At 39.2% G+C, this 24,107-nt stretch overlaps 1 protein-coding gene across 1 annotated transcript in view; it reads right to left on the reverse strand.

The window, feature by feature from the left end:
• Window positions 1-576: 576 nt before the first annotated feature.
• tead1a (TEA domain family member 1a) overlaps window positions 577-24,107 on the reverse strand; it is a 41,262-nt gene continuing 17,731 nt past the window's right edge. The window contains exons 2-12 of the mRNA XM_008411705.1: window positions 22,281-22,694; window positions 16,044-16,108; window positions 14,386-14,448; window positions 12,114-12,245; window positions 11,842-11,891; window positions 10,082-10,143; window positions 8,858-8,985; window positions 7,343-7,516; window positions 2,134-2,274; window positions 1,371-1,523; window positions 577-836 (exon numbers count right to left, since the gene is read on the reverse strand). Coding sequence (XP_008409927.1) covers window positions 723-836; window positions 1,371-1,523; window positions 2,134-2,274; window positions 7,343-7,516; window positions 8,858-8,985; window positions 10,082-10,143; window positions 11,842-11,891; window positions 12,114-12,245; window positions 14,386-14,448; window positions 16,044-16,108; window positions 22,281-22,485 — 1,287 coding nt within the window. The 5' untranslated portion in view covers window positions 22,486-22,694 and the 3' untranslated portion in view covers window positions 577-722. The remainder of the gene's footprint in view (window positions 837-1,370; window positions 1,524-2,133; window positions 2,275-7,342; window positions 7,517-8,857; window positions 8,986-10,081; window positions 10,144-11,841; window positions 11,892-12,113; window positions 12,246-14,385; window positions 14,449-16,043; window positions 16,109-22,280; window positions 22,695-24,107) is intronic.

Consider the following 24,107-nt stretch of genomic DNA (forward strand, 5'->3'; position numbering starts at 1 on the left):
GTGTGTGTGTGTGTGTGTGTGTGTGTGTGTGTGTGTGTGTGTTTTTAAGGAAAACATACAAAAAGGTAAAAACTTCATTCTTTTTCTTTGGGACAAACCTCTTCATTTGTGCAAGAGCTCAACTGGAACAACCCACAGAGTCTATCTGTACACATCCAGATCTATAGTCTACTATACCATAATGCAGAAACGTCCTTTTCTCCAGCAGGTTATTGATGATACACAGGGTCTGACCTTCGGTACGTCTTGGCTGAGGAGGGATTTTTCTCCACCAGGGGGCGAAAATTGTTTTTTTTTTTTTTCTTTTCCTTCTTCTTTCTCTAGCTTTGCCCAAAGGCTCTGAACACGAATCCCACTTATATTCCCATGTTCACAGCCGTAAAGTTCTGATGCGCTCAGAAAACTTAATTAGTGGGAGAGATGACGCCTGCTCCTCATCCCAGGGAGTTCTTGGGAAAAACCAGCCATGTTGATTCTGACAGGGCGTCATGGCTACACCATCACCGCCTTCGTTGATGGCTAGTTTAGAAAATGTAGTCATTTTTATCCTTGACTGATTACATTTTTTTTCTTTTCTTTTTTTTTTTTTTTTTGGTGAACTGAAATTTTGGTAGTTTTTTTTTTTTTTTTAAGGGATCTATATCTCTCGATTCAGCGTCACCGTGAATAATCACCAAAAGCAAAAGGCCATAGATGTGCATTTGTTAACGAGGTGGAGTGTGTTATTCCTTGACAAGTCGATAGATGTGGTGCTGCGCTCCGTGGTCGTTGTTCGACACCTCAAACACACACGCCATGCACAGCAAGGTCTCCAGAGTGTCTCTGTTGCTCACCACCTGGACGTCAAAACAGACAAAAAAAAAAAAAAAAAAAAAAAGAAGCTTTAAAATACATCCACCTCCAAACATTTTAAATTTAATTTAGGCATGTTAGAGCAGGGCAGCGTCTAAAAGTTAAGGAATAGTTAACTCCAGAGGACTCAGATACGTCACACAGAAAACTACTTTGATGTTTCTAAAAAAAAAAAAAAAAAAAAAAAAAAAGGCAGGCTACACATTATGCATGTAAAAAATGCCAGGCATTTTCAGAGTCCTCAGTCGTTTTGGCTCATTTTAAAGTAGAAAAATTTGCCATAAATTGACGGCAGATGTTACAGAGGGCGGGAATTCATATGAAATGTATTCCAATGACGAGCATGTGTCGGCTTCTGACGGGGAAAAGTGTAATTGGCTAAGCTAGATATTCACTTACTGAAATATATCACACATCATTACATAAGAAAATACACATTTAAAGTATATAAAAAAGAAAATTAAATGAGTGGTTTTATTTTAAAGCAGAAAGGTGTTTTTAATCGCCGTTGCCCTCACCAGCAGAATCGTGAAGTTCTCCAGCACGCTGTTCATCATGTATTTCTCCGGCAGGTGCTTCAGCTTGTGGATGAAGTTGATCATGTATTCACACATGGGGGAGCGACTGATTCTGTAGACGAACCGTCCATTTTCAAACCTGGCATGCTCCGTCTGTTAGGCAGCGGGGAGGGAACAGAGTTAGGGTGATTTCTCTTTGTTCATTTTACCTGTCACTTCCATCTATGCTCTTCTGAATGGTGCTCATCAGTCCCAAATCGTTTGGGGAAAATCATCTGAACGCCCGCATTTCTAAAAGTTCCAGTTGTGAACTTGAGTTTGGCCAATTAAAGAAAACATTTTCATAGAAGGTGTCAGGCTATGTTTAGATATTTTTAACATAAAAACTGGATGAAAACACAGGTGATGGTATGTTTACTGAGTGTGTATAATAAGAAAAACCTTACATCAGCAAATATAGGAAATGTTTCTTGGTTTATCTGAAAAAAAAATTACCTGGATGAGTAATATGTTATTGATTTTTTTTTATTCTATAACAGCTCATCACTCTGCCAAAATGTCATATTGGTATAAATCCCAAATAGCTTTTACCATTTCGTTCACTTATCAGTAAAACTACAAAAATATGCTTTGAACAAGGAGAATTACAAACCTGAATTAAATTAATATCTATATTTTTAATCAAGTTTGATTTAAAAAAATGTAAAACAAATTAATAAATACATCAACGGCATGTAAAAAAAAGAGTTGCGGTCCTACTCACCTCCACTTTCTCGACCACCTGCTTGCCGAAGGAGCAGACCTTTGTGGAGCAGGTGATGGTCATGCTCTCTGAGCTCTCGTACTGGCTGGTCACACCATAGAAGGCTGCAGACTCATCCTGTACGATGTAATTAAGATCCGCCTGAAGACAACACACACCCCCGAGAAAAGATAAAACATTAGGATGTTGCAGGAATTCATCTAAAAACTCCTAGAAGATGATAAAATGATGTCGATCAGCACAGCTGCATTTCTAGGCATAAGACAACAGTGCCCTCTGGTGGTAAAATGTCCCAGAATTGTAATTTGGCAAAAGTTATATTTGGAGGAATTGATATAGTTATTTTTTATGTCATGGAAATGGAGAATTTTTTTATTTATTTTATAGCTCAAGTTTCAAGAATTGATTTTTTTTTTTTTTTTACAGGTTTTGAAAAATGATGAAATGTTTAGCAACACCAAAAGGTTCCTTGCAGAAACTAAAGCGCTATAAATTTAAGAGGCAACAAAAAAATATTTTCAACCGAGACGATGAAGCTCAGCACTTTTTAAGACCCTGCAGAAACTTAATTTGTTTGTTCTGTCATACAAGTGCTGGTGCAGTTGTTGGAGTTAACGCGATATCTGTATTCATAGCTCTGTTAGTAAAGAAGAAAGATGTTTAATCAGAGCATCGAGAACACGCTGTACCTGGATTACAGGTCGGGAGACGTGGGAAGGGTTTGTCCCTTTTTGTAATGAGTTCTCTAAGGAGCACTGAGCGTCTCCGAGCTGTGAGCAAACACACACAAATGCACGAACACCATATGCTACACCACCAACATTGTACAGCAGTCATCCACACGCACACACACACACACACACACACATACGCACGCATACGCACACCAAGATCAAACTGAGCTCTGTTAAAGCAGCAGATTATCAGAAACATGCTCCATTGTGGTAGATCTGAGAGCTTTTTAATTAAATTCAGAGAGAAGGCTCTCGACATAATGCACAAACACGCTCTTTGTTTGAGTATATCTCATCAGTTCTGCTCTTATTGTACACCGAGCCCACTTCACTACTCTGCAGGTTTCTGCCCTCCTATCTATGAATTCTGCTGACCGACAGCTTTGCCGTCCATACACAGTCGGGATTCTCCAGTCAAAGTTTTCTAGCAGCAACCAGGAAGATGGAGGCTATTTGCTTTGAGTTCGTGTCTGATAAGTGAAGTAGTAATCGGTTTATGCCTGTTGCTGAGGTTTTACCAAAAAAAAAAAAAAACAAGCAATAAAACTGAGAATATTGAAAGAAATTAACTGCTAGGTATTTATTGCCTTTTTAAGTTAAAGCAAAACAACATTTTCCAAAAGCAAACAGGGCTGTCATCATTTCTAAATATTGTCCTCCCGATTAAATAAGTCTATTTTCTAAAAGTTTTGTTTTCCATGCAACTCAGATGTCTGATGAGGTTTGAACTAATGATGTTGTCGTGGTATTTCATTGGCCTGTGGAAATTTTTCAGCATTGAAAGCTAGAGATATAGATTACCATAGCAACAGGTTGATGTTTTCTTAATATCCACAGCACTGCCACAAACTAGACTGGAGCAGTTTTTGATTTTCTTTTCTGATTTCTCTTTAGGATTTTGATTATTGTTTTTAAAATGTAGTCAATTTTTTGGGAAAATCGTTTAATTTAGGGCAACGTAGGGAGTTTTATCAGGCCAATTTCCACATTCAGAATGGTGAGGCTTTTCAGTTTTCTTGTACATCTTCTAATCAGGATCCTTTATGTATAATTTCATTGTGCTGGAGTTGATAATTTTTTCGTAATGAAAAATAAAACACAGTACATAATGTCAAAGAACTAATCTGACTGGACAGCTGTGGCTACAATGTAGCTCTCCACCGTCAGAGAGTGAGTGGGAGAACGTCTGAATGTGCTGTGAAAGGCCTCAGCACTCGATGAAGCACTATCCAAGTACAAACTATTTACCATTCATCACCACAACCTTTAATACGTGGCACAAATATGTTCACAAGTCATTTTCAAAAGTCTCCAAATATTAATTTCCGATGGCAGAAATGAATATTCTTCCATCAGATACATGACATATGATCTGCTTAAAAACATAGATTTACTCTAAGTTATCATCTCTAGAAAAAAATATATTTACCACAGTAAAGAAATACTTACATAGTTAAGTTAAAAGTAACCTGACAGAACGAGATTAATACCTGTTAATGTTTCTGAATGAACAACAGGTATTACCTGCGTCTTTGTTAATAGGGGAAGAATGAGTTGAAGGCAAGTTTTTGTTAGGAAACGACTCATTTCAAACGGTTCAGTTTGAGCGTCGTCTATGTGGCCATTATTATAAAGCCAAAATAAATGTTTTTTTTAACAAACCATTAAACAGCCCATTATTTATAAATCGCCCTTATAAAAACTTAAATGCGTTTTAACAGGTGAAGCTAATTTCTGCCAAAGCCAGAGACTGTGGCTCAGACTTGCTGCTATTCAGTTGTATACATACACCACAACAAACACACCTGAATCAGATGAATGGCTCATTACCAGGCCTCTGCAGAGCTGAATGATGTGCTGATGAAGACATTCAGGCATTTGACTCAGGTGTGTTGGAGAAGGGATGCATGTAAAAGTTGCAGGACGGAAACTCTGGAGGACAGGACTTAGGCGCCTCCACGGTAGCGCAAAAAAAGACAAAAACTAATGATTTATTCAAATGATCCACACTCACCACCTCCCCCCTGATTACGCGACATAGGCATCGTTCCTGAGACTTCAGTCTCAGACATTGTGTCGAAGTCGAATTGAGACTTTGAAGCATGAGTCTATATATAAAGTGTAAAGTTTGTTTTTGTGAATTAAGTGTGATGCAAGCCCACGTTACCCCGATTAGTCTCGTTAGTATCTAGAACAATTTAATGTTATTTCCAAAAAAATGACTGCTATTCACATCTTATGAATAGTCAATAAAAGCAGCAGATTCATCATATGGTTAAATTGATGCACCTACAAACAACATCACAGTTGGAATACAGTAAATATGTGAAAGATTTATGTTGTCGTTCAGTGACTTAAAGTGCAATACCTCTAACGGTCCCTAGGGGCTAGCTGCAACAGACTACCATTCTCTTTCATATAATGCTGAATCAATAGATGTTCCCCATGAGCTAGTCTGGCTTCATTAGCTGAACTCACTCCTTATAATTGCTGTGCTGGTGGCAAGCAGCGTTAAACTAGTGGATGACCTCATGGTGGCTGCTTAGTCTTTCTAACACCTTAATCTGTTTACTGCACTCATTGGATACCACAATGCCATTAATGAGCTCAGCAATCATTTGCTTCATCAGCTGGTGAAGATGCTAATTCTACATTAGATTTTGTTTTTAAAGTCTGAGCTGGGAGTGATTTCAGAGCACATCAATCCAAGCCAGAGCGTATGATCGCAGTGGGGTGTAAGCAAGATGAAAGCATGGATCCACCCTACCGAATATTAATGGTTCAGTCTAGTGATAGAGATGAGGGTGGATATTTTCTTGGCACACGTTGGGCCCCTTAGTGCAAATTCAGCATAGTTTAAACACCATAACCTTCCTCAGCTTTGTTGCTGAACTTGTGCATAAAATTGCACAATATCGCAGATTTTAATGCAAAACTCGCAACTACACTTTATATCACAGCTTGTAAAACACAATCTTGGTAGGTATGTCTTGGTATTTACATTGCTGTAAATTTTACCCAGCTTGGAACCCATAAATAATAACTTAAGAGTAGAAGTGAAGCCACTGACCCTGGCCCTCAATATACCCTGTCCTGCCTGTTCCAACACATCATGTCCATAGAGATAAATGACCTCATTTGCTTATCAAGTTCTGAAGACTCAAGTTAATATTCCATAAAATTACAGCAGTTTTGCTGAGATACATGCCCGCTCAGGAAGACTGATTACTAAGTCAACAACTTAATGCAGTCACCTGTCCACTGTCGCCAGATACTTGCTCAGGAGCAGAAAATGCAGCAAAGTCAATGACTTTGCAATCCACTGAATCTTCTTAGATACATTTTTGTTAATTGGGAAAATAGGCTGAATGTATTTATTACTGTGATGCAATCGTTATCTAACTGGAATCTATGTAGCTGAATTTCATTATCTAAATGTTTAGATATTGTTGGATTGACTGATTATATGCTTCGTTATAATTGGAGATTTTGTGACGTGCCTCTAGAAGTGATGTTTGTTGCAAACTGGCACTAAATGCATAAACTGAAATAAACACAGCTAGAGTTCGTCTCAGTCTTAGATCTCATTAAGAAAGCCGAGGGTTCTGTGTGCGTCCATGGAGTTTTGTAGCTGTTACAGCATTTAAGACTTTATTTCCTGCAGGAGAGAAATTAAAATTTAAATTGGAATTTAAACAACTTGACCTTTTCTTACTTAGGCATAACTTTTTATGCATCAAACACAATGACATTATCTTGTCTCAAGGTTCTGGGACTTTATTTGTTTTACTAATATATTCTGTACAGTAAGAGCAATAACTTATTCAGCCCAACCTTGAACGTCTACCTGTTCTTCCCATCACTATTGCAAAGTTAAGAAATGCTATGTATATGCCAATGTGGGGTCATGTGTTTTCTGATGGCGTATATAAAATATAAAGCCTGTCGGTTCTTTCACTTGTTAAACTTGGTTTGCAGAAGGCAACCCGCTGTGTCACAGCTGTCACAGATGAGTTATTTTGAGGGCAAAATTTTTGAAAGTTTTATAAATTGGCCTGAAGCATTCGGAGAAAGAACAACGAAGTGAGAAACATACTTTAAACATCCTCGCGTGCGCACACACACACACACACACAGGAGAGGCAGAACAACCTCTGAGTCAGGAGGTGAGCAGGTGTTCAAACAAAGCGACTGAGCTTTCATCAACCCACCACCTCTATATCCCAGGTGGAAAGACACAGCACACACACACACACACACACACACACACACACACACACACACACACACACACACACACACACACACACACACACACACACACCTGGAAGTGCAGACAAAGACAACCCTGCATGGAAAAGTACAGAGCACTTACAAAGGTAATTTGCATTTGGGCAATTTTAAAAAAATACAGAAATATATATATATATATTTTTTTAATCGGATCATAAAGACAAATCAGCAAATTTCTTTACCCAGAACTTGATCAGGTAGAATGCGTTCTGCGGGCCCTTGCTGAAAAGCTCCTTCAGACCTCCCTTCTTCTCGGGGAACTTGTCGTAGATTTGCCTGATGTCCACACACTCCAGCAGCGGGTCGCTGTAGCTTGGGTTGCTCTGGCTGATGTGCACAAACAGGTGCTTGTTGTACTGCAAAGAGGGAATACGTAGGTAAATCAAGAGTTGGAAAAGTACATTTAACATCCTCACATCCATTGTGTAAACTTTCTCTGTAACATAGATGTGAGTCACATCAGTATGAATGTTTACATTTTAGCAATAACCATGTTTCAAGGTTCTGAATTTTACACATGTGGGGGATGATAAAGATGAAAACGTCTGGTAATGGTGATCTGTTAGGAAAAAATACTCGTGATCTAACAATGAATTGGTCAGTGATCCAAACACAGAAGTTGCTCAAACCAAATTTAAAGCATCACTTCCAAGCCTTTTTCCAAATGTTTCCCGACTAATCAGATGTTAGCACAATCTCACTGCTCTCACTCTTTAATTTGTTTTCGGTGAAATTTCAGAGAAAGATTTATACCAATTAGAGTTCCTTGGATTATATTGAGCATATAAATTGCCCCTCCCCTGCACGTTGCTGTACAGTGTCAGTCAGCTGACTGAGAAGAAGACTAATCTACATTTTTCTCTATTTTAAGAAATAGAGGAAAAATTGGTTTAGAAATACTTTCAGTGACAAAAAACACCAACAGCCATGATGTGCAAAATAAAAGCAGTGCCACCTATCATTCTGATTAAAGGCACACTGTTAAAAATAACACAATTGACAAGCCCTGATGACTGTATCCTGCTGTGTTTTTGTGTTAGGATGATCATTCTGACTCTGATCAAGAATGATCTGCTTTGTAAAATTTGAAGACACGACAAGTGAATTTGAGTTTAAAAATCCCAAGTTTTAAACTACGAATAAAAACCAGAGACATTTGTCAAACTAATAGAGGTTAGTTATGGATTTTCGTTCCACTGTGACGTGGTCTGCCTTTAAGGACGCTTCCAGCTCCGTCTATTTACAGTAGAATAAATCAAGCGGGGAAGGTGACGCCGCTGCACAATAGAATCCATTTCAAAGCCATTGTAGAACATTTTTATGTACTGTCCAAACAGAAAGCAACAAGATGAATGCCAGCTGTCGGTGAGCCCAAGGTAGAAAAATGACAATGAGTCCCCGATGTGGCAAGATGACAGATAGGCTGAGCAGACGGAGAGATAGAGCTTTACAAAGGTTATTCATACAAGGAGACACACAAAGGGCTTTAATGCTGTTCTCTGCTGTAGGGTTATCTGTCATCTCTGTTTATAGGACAATAGGGAGTGCTTATTGTAGACTGCTGTCTCTGTCTGTGTGTGTGCGTGAGTGGGTGTGGGAGTGCACGTGTGCATGCGTGTGCATGTGTGTGTGTGTGTGTGTGTGCGTGTGCGTGCGTGCGTGCGTGCGTGCGTGTGTGTGTGTGTGTGTGTACTCACGGCTTCCTGATCCCTCTGTGTCTCTAAGAAAGATGAAAACTCCACCAGTCGTAGTTTGGTGGTGCCGATGGATCGCCCCTGCCATGCTGGCTCTCTGTGTGTTTGGGCTGCAGCAGCAGGCTCATAGGCTGACCATAAACGCACCAAAACACACAGTTACAAACCCAAATCAACACTATCATGGCGCTGATAGTGTCAGAAAATATTTCTGAAAGTACCATCTTTTTGTTTTTTTCCCCGCTGCTGTGCTTAGCTACTTTTTTTTTTTTACTGGCTGGAGTCATTTAACAAGAAAGTGCACTATTAAATTTATGTACTACTCTTTATTTTCCACACCATGTAGAAGGTGAGGCTGAAGATGATTGACTTGTATTTAAGATAGGAGCTTTGAAAGCTGTTAATCTTAAAATGTGTTATCATTTACATGAGTTGTTGATAAGATGTTTTTATTAATATTATTAATCTGGAGATCTTAACTACTAAAAATAAGACAGTCTGTTACATGACTCTGTGTTTTTGTGTTTAATGATGTAAAGCACTTTGAAATGCCTTGCTGCTGAAATGTGCTACACAAATAAAATCTGATTCGATTTGATTTAAATGTTTGTATATCCTGTTGTGGTTGCTGAGCTGCAGCAGTTGCCAAATCACACTTAAACATGTAATGTCATGGAAACATTTAGGTTTATATAATGGTGGTGGAAATATTTCTAATACAAGTTTTAAACATTAGTTGGGAGTCAAAAACAGTATGTGATTATTAAAATTAATTTGCTTGAGTGTTCTCCTGTCATGTTCTTGAAAACAAATGTGAAATTAATTTAAAAATACCGCTACGTTAGGATTTGTAAATCGTTTAAAAACGTGTCAACACTTCATTTATGGTGAATAAGGAAACAAATAGCTCAAATAAATGTTTTAATTTGGAAATTCTGATTTAGGTGGCAATATTATGTTTAAATAAATTTAAAACAAATATATTACTTTAAAAAAAAAATTTCTAAGCGTAAGCGTAGCGCTCTTAAATTATGAGAAAAGTCAGTTTGACACAGTTTCCCTCTTTTTCGACCTCCTTTGCGAGACAAAGACGGTAGTTCAAGGGACCCATGTGCCTTGGCAGTCAAAGACCACCCTGCGGTGAGGAAACATCATAAATGGCAGGAGAGAGAGCTGCTGACGGTCTGCTTTACAGAAAGAAGATAATTGTCCCATGGTCCCTCTCACCTGCGATTGTGGTGGTCCCTGCTGTCTGCACAGGGTAGGCCTGCTGGGAGAACGGCTTGATGCTGAGAGATTCAGAGAAACACACAAGAAAGCATTACACACACACACACAAAAAAGACTGGAGGAAAAAGAGACACAATGGGACCAGGCTTTTTGTACTTGCATTACACAAAAAAAAGTTTCCTGTTCTCTGTCGTGTCTGAACCAAAGCAGGAGTGAAGAGGTCAAGAGCAGCTCCGCGTTCAATGAAAGCTGCACAGCCCCAATTGCTGCCATTCTCAACAGATCCAATAGTACGACAGGCAGTGAAAAACTATGAGTTATATTAACAGACATTAAAGCAAGAGAAGGAAACAGCAGGAGTCAGGATTTAAAATTTCCACCTAATTTTAAACTCAACAGGTGGTCGTCAAGTTGGCATTGACTAGGTAATCAGTGTTTGCCAATATGATGGCAGACAGATTCAACGCATCAGTCGTGTGAATTAATCAAGTTAATTGTATCTGAATCATAAGCTGGGATAATCATGCAGATACAGTCTGATTATAGATTCAGATGCATAATAAATTAAATTGAAGTCTTTGATGTTTTTCCATCTCCAGAAAAAAGGCTCTCTTCTCCATATCTTCAAAATCACATTGATGCCCTCAGAGAATTCACAATACTATTTTGTATTGATGAAAAAGAAAAATGTTGAAAGTAGCCCCAACTGAAATATGTTGTCAGTGCTGAGTAACTAAGGCCAAAATAATTTCTATCTCGGGTTAATTTTATATTTAAAGTCACATTTTAATTCTACCACAATTTTTTTCCTGACTGAAAATGCTATTAATATTTCAGAAGATATTTCGAAGATGAATCCTTACAGCATGAGATGAAAGTTGGACAGCAATTAAAAATAGGCTTTAATGGCTCTAATAAAACACTATTTAGGAGAATGATATAAATACATTTCAGTATGCTATTGTTCAATTAACAAAACAAAAATCTAAATTATCTTTTTCATTTTTCAAACTTGACATACATTGTTCGGTTATCATTTTTAGAGATGCCTGTCAAACATCCTATCAGAAAAAATAAATCATTGAATTTTTTTTTTTTTTTTTATGTAAATCTGTCACACATATGACGGTTGAAGGGTGAACATATAGTTTGCTGATGTTTGGGTGTTAGGATTGAGAAAAAGTGACATCACCAAACAATAATATTATTATCTCCTTAAAGCTGAAGCACACTGGGTATGATGCCACAAATCAATGCAGCAATGGAAAATGACCTACAAACCTGAAGTACAGTTTCCTTGAAATACACAAAGGTTACAGTAAACCTCATGGTTTGTTTTTTTTTTGTCTATGGGGAATTCTGCCAACATGCAGAGTACAAACCTGTTGCATTTACTGGCACTTTTTTCAGTCTTAGAAAATGAAGGCTAACAGTTCTTGTTTAGATTTTAGCCTCTGCTGCTTAAGTAAAACAACTTGCCACCTTCCTATTTACCTCTGTTACATTTTTTAGCCTTCATTCTGCCAAGCTGATTTTGTAGAAAAAATAAATAAATAAAACTACATGATGGAATAAAATAGATATACTATTTGATAACAAAATGTCAATTCGTTTATCTTTTCTTCCTTTTTCTTTAATTAATTTGCAACAAGTGAAATTTGAGAGCCCGAAAACATGAGGATTTACTGGAAGGACCAATGAGCAGCTGAACTTACAGCAACGGAGTTAGATAAGAAGGCATTAGAAATGTGACTCACTCTTCTGTGGTGGAGCTGGACTGCCCTCCTGGAATCATCCCCTGCCACAGCTGAAAATAAATTCACGCATTAATATACCACCCGGTGAATGCAAACTACAAATGCAAAGCAATGTGCTCGTTCCTCTGTGTAACCCGCACCCGTAACTACGCATGTGTGGCTAATAGATTATTCAGACAAACTGCTTTATTGTTATCCCCGTCCCCGGCCACGTATTTATTTGTTGAGGACAAACGCAAGCGTGTCTCTGTGCAACCGCGCGCGCGCTGTACCTGAGCGTTGCCGGGGAAGCTGGCTCGCACTATTCCGGGCAGCAGCTTGCTGTGTATGGCGGTGGCCGAGACGATCTGAGCCGAGGACATGGACGAGATGCTTTGCAGAGCCTTCTCCTTGGCATTCTGGTCCTGCACGCGAACACAGACATTAACGCAATCGTTATTGTGAGTGTGCATCGCGCTCTGAACTGAATGGCTGCATCGTGTGTCATAAGAAGATGAGGCGGGGAAAAATATATTCAACCAAAACGCAAGTTCCACAAACAAAAAGAAAAAAGGGTTGCAACAATCATAAATTGTGCAGTGAAGCTTAATGCAACACAGTAAAAGCAGCTGTTGGCGCAAACAGTAGCGAAAAGCATATCAGATATTTAACCTTAGGGTAAAAGCAGCATGGAACACAAAACAGCTGAATGAAACAGCATTAGAGGCACTGTGATAGCTGGAGATTCACTAATTGGCAGCTTCACTCAAGTTAATTGGCACAGAGAGAAATCTCCCCTCCTGGGAGAGATAATAATATTACAGAAGGTGCTGAGATAGGAATCATGCTGGATTTTCAAGTTAAATACCAAGATCCAGATGCTGATCTTTGAGTTTCTTGGTTCCAAATAATAATAATAATAATAAAAAAAAAACATTTAATATGAAAGTTTAAAGAACTTATAGTTAAGTGGTAAGCCCTGAATTTTCTAATTATCACTCATTTTATGATAAAAGCAGGTTATTTTAAGGAAATAAAACAGTAATTTGACAAACACAAAGGATAAGTTTTCTTAGCTGAAAAAAAAAGAATTACTTTGCGTTATTTATTCCTTTAATGAATCTTCATGAATTCTTTTATGAGTGGAATATAAGTTGGACATAAGTTGACATAGAGTTACCTAATTTTTAAATGCAATCAGTTATACTTTTATAACAAATTTATATCAGTAATGATTTCTTGGTTAATGTCAAGTTGTCATAACAAAGACATTTTGAATAATGTCAACTTTGTATTAAAAGTGTCATAATTTACCAAATGACGCTTTTATGACAACAGTCATAAATATTCATGAAGACTTATTCATGTTCATGACATGTATTTATGTCATGTTTATGAAAGTGTCATGACAGTCTTATTCTCCTTCCTTCAAATAAAGTGTTACTGCAAAATGTAACCCTAAAGCATGATGCTGCCACTACCATGTTTCACTGAGAGTATAGAAGTGCACATTATTCCAAACTCATCTAATAGAATTGGGTCCAAATTGGATCCAAATGTTTGTTTGGTTTAACTAGACCATAATACATTTTTCGACAAAATCATTAAAGATTTTAGCATGGCCTGCATGTTTTTTTTTTTTTTTTTTTGCTTGTTTGTTTTTTTTAAAGGAAGCTTCTACCTCACAAGCCATTTTTCTATACAGACGACACACTAGATTGTTGTATATCACATAGAGTAATTACCACAAATCCCTACAGCTACTGGCTGCCTCCCCGACCACTTTATGTTTTCTCTTTTCACAAATGTTGCAAAATTGTCCCTTTTTTGTAACATCACTAACATTCCATATTTTCTGAGCTTACTGATAGTGGTCTTTGCTGTACAGTAGAACATATATAAGGCTTTAGGGTTTAGAGTGAGTGTGTAGACTTTTAAAATCCAACGTCAAGTCAAGACACATTTACTCTCGCCTTTAATAAGCCCTCCATCATTCATTTTATGACAGCAAACATCAGCTCAGAGTTTCCAGCTAGGCTTTTTCTCGGAAAACAAGCTCCCCTTTTGTTGCTTTAAATAAAGTTAATTACAGTCAATGACAAGAAGGAAAGAAGGACAAGACACGCAGGGTAAGAGATTAATTGACTTAAGAGGTGGAGATGGTAAGAAGAGGGGAGGAGAGAGAATAGGAAGAACTGAATGAATGTAAGGAAAGAGAAGAATGGCAGGAAGAGGAGGAGGAGAAAACCCAAACAGGGGGTAATTAGACACCTAGGATACTGGAGTCACTGTGACAGGCATCCTTCCAGTCACAGTGAGGGACAAACACTGAATTTAGATTGTTCTTGCTTATTAGGGAAAAAGAAAGCTATCTGGGTTTGGTGCCTTTTCATCCTGCTCTTCCAATGCAGCCATCAGGACTGATCTTTACACATCAGCTGTTTTTCTTCCAAACAAGCAGGACTTGTAAAACAACACTTACTGCGTAATAAAAGACACTGAACAGGAAATAAATAATCGAACAAGAAAGTTAACGTTGCGGATTCCCATCAGCCTCCCCCATACCTTTAGTTTGGACTGAAACTCCCTGGATTTTCTTCTGGCCAAGACCTGGATGTGACTGGATACCTGGCAAGGAGAGAAGGAGAGGAGAGGAGGAAGGGAGGGCGGAGGGGGGAAAAGAGGAGGAAAGACCAAACAGAGAGTTGCCATGGTTATGAAAGGACTGTTGCTATACTAGAAGTATACACACAGACACACACTTCACACAATGCACTCCCCTGAGAAGAGTGAATAGACCCATCTATGCACATCTTTTGAGAGGACAGAAAGACACCTGAGAACAGGGGCCAAGATCTAGACTGTACTGCCACGTTAGGTCCTGCCCAAAAATCTGCCAACAAACTGGGTTGTGTGTGAAAAGCAGTGGCACCGACATATAGGAATAACTCACAAAAATATGTTATTTTTTGTTTGTTTTTTTTTTTTAGCCTTATTTCTTCTGTAGCACAAAACCTGTAAACTTCACTTATCTGTACGAACAAACTAGGTTCTACATTAAAAATTATGCTGCTATGGTTTATATAATGACCTTTTAATAGGATGAATCTGGGGTTACCACAGCAATAACCACGTTTCTATGTCTTTCAACAATGTTCAAGGTGAAAGTGAAACAGAGGAAACGTGCTAACTTTAGCCTAGCAGTTAAGGAAATGCGTCTAAGCAAAAGTCAGAGGAAGACACGAGTTAATTGATAACTTGTGTTGAGTCGGGCATATTTTTAGAAACAAAGAGGCTCTGGAGCAGATACTCTTCTTAAAGAGGTTGTGCTGAGCGGTGAGTAGGCTGAACGGGGCACAATTCCTAATTTGTTATTTTCTTTATAAGCCTACATACCATAAAACCCAACTCAATTCTTACCTCTGGCAGATTTAGGTTTAAAGTAATCTTTTAATCTTAGCAACATGTTTATTCTGTCTTGAAAGCCAGTAGCTCAAACAAGGGTATAGCTAACATGACATACCACTTTTAATTAAAAGTCATTTAAAATGTAAATCATAGAACACAAACCATTTTATTGTTTTATCTTGTTATAGTATTAAAAAAAAATTATATGGTTGAAAACATTCATTTTAAATCTAAGCATACAAAGTAAGAACTGCTTCTAGTCCTGATTTGTTAATGAAATCCTCTCTTGATCAACATGTTGCTTCTTCTAAAATTGTTTACTGAACTCTGGTGGAATTAATCAACTCTCAGTGTCCAGATTCAACCTTGTGATCTACATGACACTAATAGTTTGGCAAAAAATAAATAAATAAATAAATAAATAAATAAATAAATAAATAAATAAATAAATAAATAAATAATAAGACGGTAACTGCCAAATTGTGAAATTATGGGCTCTCAGAATATTAATTTCATGAATTAAACCAACAGCTGAGTTCACAGAGGTCACAATAAATTATTTATTAAAGTTATTTATCTAAGAAGTGTTTTGTTATACTGTCTAAATTCTGACATGTCATGGTTGTAAACTGGAGAGATATAAAATAATGCTTTGAATTTTCTGTAATTTTCCCTCTTTCCTTGACCATTCTGCTTTCAATGCCCTTGTTTCAATTGGTTTGGCATCATTATCACATAGTGGACGTACTCTACAACATCCTGACACACTCTCTGCAGACAGAGTGATTTGACTGAACACACACTCCCATAGTTACCTGTTTCCTTGTCCGCGTCTTGCCAGTTCGGAGTTTGATGTATCTGGCTATCAGCTCGTTTCGCCCTGGAGGAGGAAGGAGACAGAAATCACACTACTAAAACACTTTCTTTTTTTTCTTTTTTTTTAACCTTCACATACACACATTTAATCTGATGCTTATTCTCAAAAACAATCACCAGTAGAAATCATATGACCCTGACAAACAACTTAGTGGCTGATTAAGAGCTGTTGACCCACTGATCCTGTGACGTGCACTTTCACATGGAAAAGCTGTAATCACCGATACCCCTGTTGAGTTCTCCACACACTCACCAAACACACACACACACACAAATCACACACGCAACGGTCCTGAATACACATGACCCAACAATGCAGGCATTCATGCGGACCGGCCGTCCCCTGATTAAAGGAACCAGCAAGCCAGCTGTACTTGTGCTTACGTGTGCGCACATATGTGCACGCACAGATGCAGATACACACATACTTACAATACGGAATAATTCAGCCCATTCACAAGGGTGCACAGCAAACTCAGCATGACCTGGCTAGTATAGATTAGTAAGGAAAAAGAGGGCACAGAAAGGAAAAAAAAAGTGCTTCAAATCCAGAAGAAACCAGAGACAGAGGCGTGTTTGTGCGCTGAAACATGGTAGAAAATTTTGCAGGCGGCCTCCGCAGTCAGACCCACAACAACTTTAGAGTGATTAAAAATTGAAGTCGCAGTTTATTTGTGAAATGAGATAGATTTGCAGATGCTGCGAGTGCTGCTAACGAGCTGATTTGGAGCCGTTTGGTTTGATTTGGGTCCTCTCTTGGCCTGTTTTCTGTTGCAACCGAGTGGAAAAGCAAAGTCAGGCCAGCTGGCCAACTGATGGTCAAGATCTGCACAAAGCCAAACCTCTACACACTACCCAAATGGCTCACAACAATAGCCCTAACTAGCAAGCAGATGGTGTTTGTGCATTTGCATGCATGCGTGTCTGTGTGTGTGTGTGTGTTTTCTGACCAGATCTACTGTCACTGAGATAGGGAGCTTAGACTGATAAAATCTACAGCTACCCATGCAGGTGTTTTCCTTCTAGCAGTCGAAAGCTGTGGCTGACGACAGCATGCACGCAAACATCAATGTATATACATTCATGAGCGCTAGCACACGCACGCACACACGCATACACGCACACGCGCGCACAGAGCCCTGGCTGTGGAGGCTGACATCTGACTCCAGAGGGGCCAGCTGGTCTTTCTAGGAGGCTTAACGGTGAATTATCATCCTTCACTAACCCTGCGGCACACATCCCTCACTCTTGCCCTCCCCTCTTTCTCGAAAAACTCTCCAGCTCGCAAACACACACATGCACAAACTTCCCGCTCTCCCTCCTTCCCTCGGTCTTTTCTTCCATCCATCCGTCCATCCTCTCTTGTGGCTGTTCCCTTTCCCCCCACCCCCTACTTCTCTGCTCCCCCTTGTAGTGAATGGGCTTCCCTTCTGCTGCCTCTCGCTTCCTCCCTCTCTACAGTGAAAGACTTCAAGGCCAAAGTCAGATGGTCATTAACCGTGACGAACAGAAGCAACCTCCTGCTCTCCCTCCCCTCCGCCTCTGGGCCGAGGCCACTCTGCGTGAAAGCTGACATTCATGCAGGCCGCACACTCGAAAAGTAGAAAAATAAAAAAAGACAGTTGTAATGTTTTCATGCGATTGTGACTCATTTTGTTTGGTTGATGTTTGAACATGAGTTTGAAACAAAAAGATGAAATTCCACAATCTTGACTCCCTTTTTTAAGGTGAACTCGCCTAAGTTCTGCATGAGAGTCTCTAAAACAGCAGAAACTTTGGAAAAAGTTCCACTAATTTGCATTCAGAACAAGCAGAAATCTGAGAGAATGGGTAATTAATTCAGGAAAATCCTCAGCTTCCTGTGTTTCATGTAGTTAGAAATGGATCTTCCCTCTTCCCGTCTTTAGAGCAAAGCCGCAGCAGTGTACTGTGTTGATCTCCTCGCTCAGTTTGCAGAATGATTAAGAGCTTCAGCTGCTTTATGGAATAGCTTGAAAACCCCTTTCAGAATAAGGTCAAATCCTGGCTGAGTATACTTGCCAACAAGGCTGCAGTTGAGTGTACCGAGTACCCTGAGGTGACCTGAGGGCCACAGGGGCCAGACTGGCTCACAGCCTGAATTTACCGCCGCGTTGCACTGAGCTGGTGCTTGTTGCAACATCAGCAGGGACATTTAAAGTGTTGAAAGTACTAAGCTCTTAGATCTCACCTCATTTGTTTGAGCTTTTTTTCTTCTTCTTCTTCTTCTTCTTTTCATACGCGTTTGCAAAAATCATAACAGCTGTGGTTAGAGGTTAATCTTTGATTTATTACCAACAATCTGCCACTTCCTGTAAAGACTCACAAATCCCTGTGAATGATTTGTTGCCAGGTAATGTAACCTGCACGGCGTTAACAGGTGGCGAGGTGACATCAGCACTGTTTACTGTGGCTTTTCTGAAGACGGCGACTTTTTTTAAAATGCAAAACTTGGCATTTAAAAAGAAAAGCAAATAAAAACAAGGCAGTGAATCTACTTTAAGATTTCATTTTAAAGAATATTTGAAAAAAATAAATGACTTATTTTGTTTCATCTTCAATTTTATTTCAGCTGTTATTGTCATTTATTTATTTTGGTCATCTAAAGTTTATTTAGAGATACTTTGAAAAAAAATTGCCATGCAGACTTCTGATTTTAGGGTTAGCAATTATTTCTACAACTTCAAGCTTGGATAACAAATATTCTGTCACTCACGGAGTGCCAATAGAGTATTTTTTTTCTTTTCCTTTATGTTAAATGTCATATTTTCTGACATTCAAAGACATTTTCAAGGTAATGTTTCTTTGAAACCATAGTAGGCAAGCCACATCAATCCTGACTTGTTAAACATCTGACTGCAGGCAACCTGCCAGAGAAGACAGTCCAACTAAACAGTTAAGATAAACTTTTGTTTTAACCAAAAAATACAAGCTTCTTTCAAAAAAGAAATGCTTGCTGTGACTTTTTGCCATCTCTGTCTTTTGTAAAAGACCAATGCAAAAAAAAAAGAAGTAAGAAAGAAGAGAATTCACTCAGAATTGAACCAAAATCTCAAGCAGACTGCAGTTTGCACAGATTTTCTTGGTAACGATTAAAGCCCCATCGCTCTCAAATACTTCACACCCCTTTTATCCCTTATGCTTTTCCTGGCCTGCCTCTGAAAAAAAAAAAAAAAACTGTCTGACTTGATTAGGTCACCTGGCTAAGATGTGTCAACAACCTGGACACAGAGTCAACAAGGTAAACAAACAGGGTTGAACATGCCACCCAGGCAGGAAACAGATACGGTCCGATTGATCAGAGACGGATCAATAACACAAAGGGGCTGGAGGAGGAGTTCCAGTATCAGTGGGACCTGAGCAGGTCGGCCATGATGAATCCTGACAGGGTTATATTTCAGCGTCTGCAACAATCTGAGCAGGGTCTGTTGTTCCCTGGACTGCTGAAAGAAATTAAAGGTACAACATGCTGTTTTTGTCGACACGTGAAACAACCATGAAGCCCCATTAATGATGCCTTGACAGGCATGCTGAATTAAGTTTTGTTTTAGGAAATTTCTGGGAGGCAGTTGCATGAAACCAAGGATGTTTGCATAATACAAATGATGCTTGAGGATTATTTTCTTGTTCACTGAGCGGCTTCCAGTGACTTGCAAATATAATCAAATAGACTCCAAACTTCTTCACATTTTGTCAAATAACAGCTGAAAACTATAGTGTATTTCATTGGGATTGTATGTAATAAATAAACACAAAATAGTGCATATTGTTAAGGTAAAGAAATTATACTTTTGATTTTTTTTTCTAAAATAAACATGGCATTTAGTCTCATGGAGATAATATGTACAGCAAGACTTTTGATGTCTCTACTACAGCTGCACATAGAAAGATCAACATCAATACCAATTCTTTAGGAAAAAAAATAGGATTAATCAGATTGGATGGAGAGCACCTGACTAGCAATCTTGCCTTAATCTCTCAATTGAATTTGGATTTAAGTCTAGACCAGTGGCTCTTAACCTTTTTTGAGGTACCGAACCCCCCAGTTGCATATGCGCACCCTTCGTATTCTTCTTATTCCCCTCCAGCCCCCCTCCCCGACAAACAAAATACTTTGCGGTATTCTGATTTAGTAATGTAATTATATTAGCTGAGTTACCACCCCCACGCCACTAGAACCACCCCACACCCTGAAAAGATGTGACTAAGGAGCAGATTTAGACTATAGAATTTGGTAAAAACTGTGAGCTTTGCTGAAGTAATTAAAGACAAAAGTTCAAATCCATGCTGAGAGTGGAACTCCTTCAATCAGTGCTCCTCCGCAGCTCTGATTGGCTAAGCAATGTAACGTGATCCTCTGCAGCAAGTGATGGCAAAGCGGGGCGTCAGCACGACTTTACACAAGTGTGTCTTTACCTCCGCGGCAGAGGCTCCGCCGAACCCCTGAGACCGACTCATCGAACCCCTGGGGTTCGATCAAACCCAGGTTAAGAACCACTGGTCTAAATGATTCTAATGCAGCTCTGGATGTACGTTTAGGGTCTATGGCCAGAAAGAAAGTGAACTTTTGTACCTATTAACACATTTGTTTTCAGGACTGTCTGACTAGTTTCCCTTCCCAAGCAGAGGAAAACCATCGCTAAGCATGATGCTGCTATCTCCATGTCTCATTGTGGGGACTGTCTCTTCAAGATAATGTCCAATGTCTTGGACCTACATTTTGAATGTAGGCCACAAAATGAATCATGGCAACATTTGGCTAGATAACCTACTTCCACATGTTTGCTGTGTACAAGCGTTGTGGTAAAATGCAAATGACTGTTCTTGTGGCTTTCTTTCAACAATGGCTCACCTCTAGCCGCTTTCCACCGAAAGGGACAACACAAACATTGTGCAATCAGGAATGAAGCACTGGTGTGAGAAACAGTTCCTGGATAACTAAAAAGTCAGTCTAAATTATAAATGACGTAAAATTAGACAGGCATTGATACGACTGCGGCTCAGTGAGAGGAGTAAAATCTTGCAATTGGTTCAATTCCATTGGAAGCGGCTTGAACGTGTCAGACTGAGTGAATGTGGCTCAAGTACTAACTAAGTGCTATGAGTGCTCAGTTAGAAATGTCATGGTTAGGTTGTGGTTAAGTGGTTGTAGTGTCCAGTTGTTCAGGATATGATAGAACATTATGCAAAAAAGTTTTATTTTGAAGAAAATGATCAAATTTTGGAAGGAAAAAATAATAGTTGGCAGATCAACAGACATTCTTTATATGTTTTATCAATATTTTCATCTAACATGACGTTTGATGCAGTGCCGACACTGTAAACCTATAGAAGATTCTGGCGTCTTTATATTTCGCTCTAGGAATAATGTGCTCAGTGAAAACATTTTTTATCCAGCTCAAACACACGGAGGATGAACTGGAGCTACACGTGAACAGAGTCTGACCTCTTTGATGCTGTTATAAAAAAACAATAATTCAATAATTACCAATCTACATAAAATACAGGAAAAAAAAGTGTAATAAAGAGATTTGAGGCTGCGCTCTACATATAGAGAGAGTTAAAAAAAAAAAAAAAAAGAAAAACAGTAAAAGGGAGTCGAAGGGGGACGCAGCTGGTGGTAGCCAGAGGACCATCTGTTCATCAGTCTATTAGTTCAAACACACACATACTCTCCCACTTCTGTCACGCTCTCGTACTCACACACACACACACCCGCGTGCGCGCGTGCACACACACACACAAAGCAATACAGCATGCCTCCATTTCCTCGCTTTTACAGCTTATGTTTCATTCCCGTTTCTCTGACACTTGATGCGCCGTGAGACAATCTTCCATCTCCACCTTCTACGTGGTTATTGTCACCGCCGCCTCCTCACACCCGAAAATTTAACAAGTCAGTCAATCGATGCCTGTTTTTCTTGTCCGAGGATGTATTTAATTTTTTATTTTTTCAGTAGTAATATATTATACAGGGCTCTTATAAACTGAGATTTAAAAAAAAACAATATATCCATACAATAAAAGTAGAAAGTTACCATCCTGAGGGATTTGAAACGCCAATATTTAAAGCATATAAGCTTTAGTAAAATAAAGACATTTTGTAAGAAATTACAAAAGGTGTGTGCAGACATCTCAGACCAGCTTAAGCTACTCACCGTACATCTTCCCTTCATCTGACAGTATAATCTTCCTCCTCCCACAGGGCGGATATATAGCAAGGGCCTCCTGGAAGCTCTGCTCGATGTCTGGGCTCCAGACCCCCTCAGGGTCCCCATCCATTGTCTTGTCCCCTCCTGAATCACTGAGTCTGTCCATGTCCTCACCGGGACTCTCACTGCCACTCCAGCTGCTGCGCTCCATACTGGCAGCTGACGGTACTTAGCTGATGGTGGTGTTTTGATTTAAAAATATATATAAATAATGGAAATTAACTTGTAAAGGTGAAAATTAAAAAAGCTATGCCCAAGGTTGTTATTGTCTCAGTATCGATATATTTAAATCGCAGCCAGGAGTGGGAGAAAAAAAAAAAGTCAGCCAGTCGGTGCAGAAGCAGAACCCAGCATCAGAACCTGCAAAAGAAGGAAGACAAAACATTAGTTTTGCAGATGAATCATGCAGACATAAAGTTCTATTTTTTTTTTTAAATTTAAAAAGTTTCTTGGTCATTTTTATTTCTATGTTTTACCCTCTTTGACATTCAATCTGTTTTTAGCTGAAGTTTGAACAGTGTGAATCCCTGAGGTGATGAATATCTCATCGTCCAGCTGCTCACCTCTGCTCAGGAAACAGCTGGATTTCACTTTTAGCTCCTCTAGTGGTGTTGTTTGTGTTTGAATATGAAGAAAAGATTTTACAGCAATTGTGCAAGTCATCAAAAAACAAAACTCTTTCACTGCTCTTACCTTCCCATATTTAGGCACTCATTAAAAAAAAATTATAATTTGTTGTTTGTTTGTTTTTTTGTTATTTATTTAAATAGCTTTTAGAGCAACATGTCATAAGCCTGTATCCCAACTTCTAAAATGCAAATTATTGCTTCTTTTCACAAAGGAAATTGCCTATTTTGTTAAATCGCTGTGGAACATCATAACCACATAAGTGGAGCGAGTGACTGAAGGGCACAGAACGACTACACACAGCTACCGGCAGATTTAGGAGAGGGGAGAAAAAAAAAAAGAAGAAAAAAAAAACAGAGAAAGAGAAACTGAAGGGGCTTGCCAGCTGCTCACAATTCTTCTAAAATCCCCCACAGTAAACAGCAGGGCTGGCGCGCTAAACACCGCGCTCTCACACAAACATATGCACGCAGGCACGTAGAAACACACACAATTACAGTGCCAGCCCCTCGGGTGAACACATGTCACTTTGTCTGGCCTTCTACTGTTCACACTTCCCATGCAGAGTCCCTCGCCACAGCCTGAACGAGCCTGCAAGTGTGAAGGAAGCGTGTGTATGTGTATGTGTGTGTGAGTTGATCTGACTAATTTTTACACAATTACACTTGACAGAACGCATGGTCGCAAGTGAAACATGCGAAGCAGGAAGCAGCGGGCAACAGTTTGGACTCACTTCATCTACATCTGTACGCAGGATCTCAGTAAGAGGCAGGTTGGGTTTTTTTTGTGTGTTTTTTTTCCCCTCCCACAAACACCTGAGGGAAAACACCACAAGTCGGGAAGAAAACATCTGCTGGCGAAGACTCACAGGCATGAGTAATGAAGGAGATCAGCCGTTTTACCAGAGTCAGCCCTCCGGACCTTTCTCCATGCTTATTCTGTTCAAGCCCATTTCCGTTTCCTCTCCAGCTTCACACAGTCTCTGCGCCTCTGCAGCGGTTTTCCATTCACACAAGGATTCATTCATCCAGCGGGACACGTCTGTGCAACAGCCACGTTTCCTTCCTAAAGAGTTTAAACGCGTATGTGAAAACCAAGGTTGTGTGTGTGTGTGTGTGTGTGTGTGTGTGTGTGTGTGTGTGTGTG

Source organism: Poecilia reticulata, linkage group LG6, assembly GCF_000633615.1.
Source record: "Poecilia reticulata strain Guanapo linkage group LG6, Guppy_female_1.0+MT, whole genome shotgun sequence".
Classification (NCBI taxonomy): domain Eukaryota; kingdom Metazoa; phylum Chordata; class Actinopteri; order Cyprinodontiformes; family Poeciliidae; genus Poecilia; species Poecilia reticulata.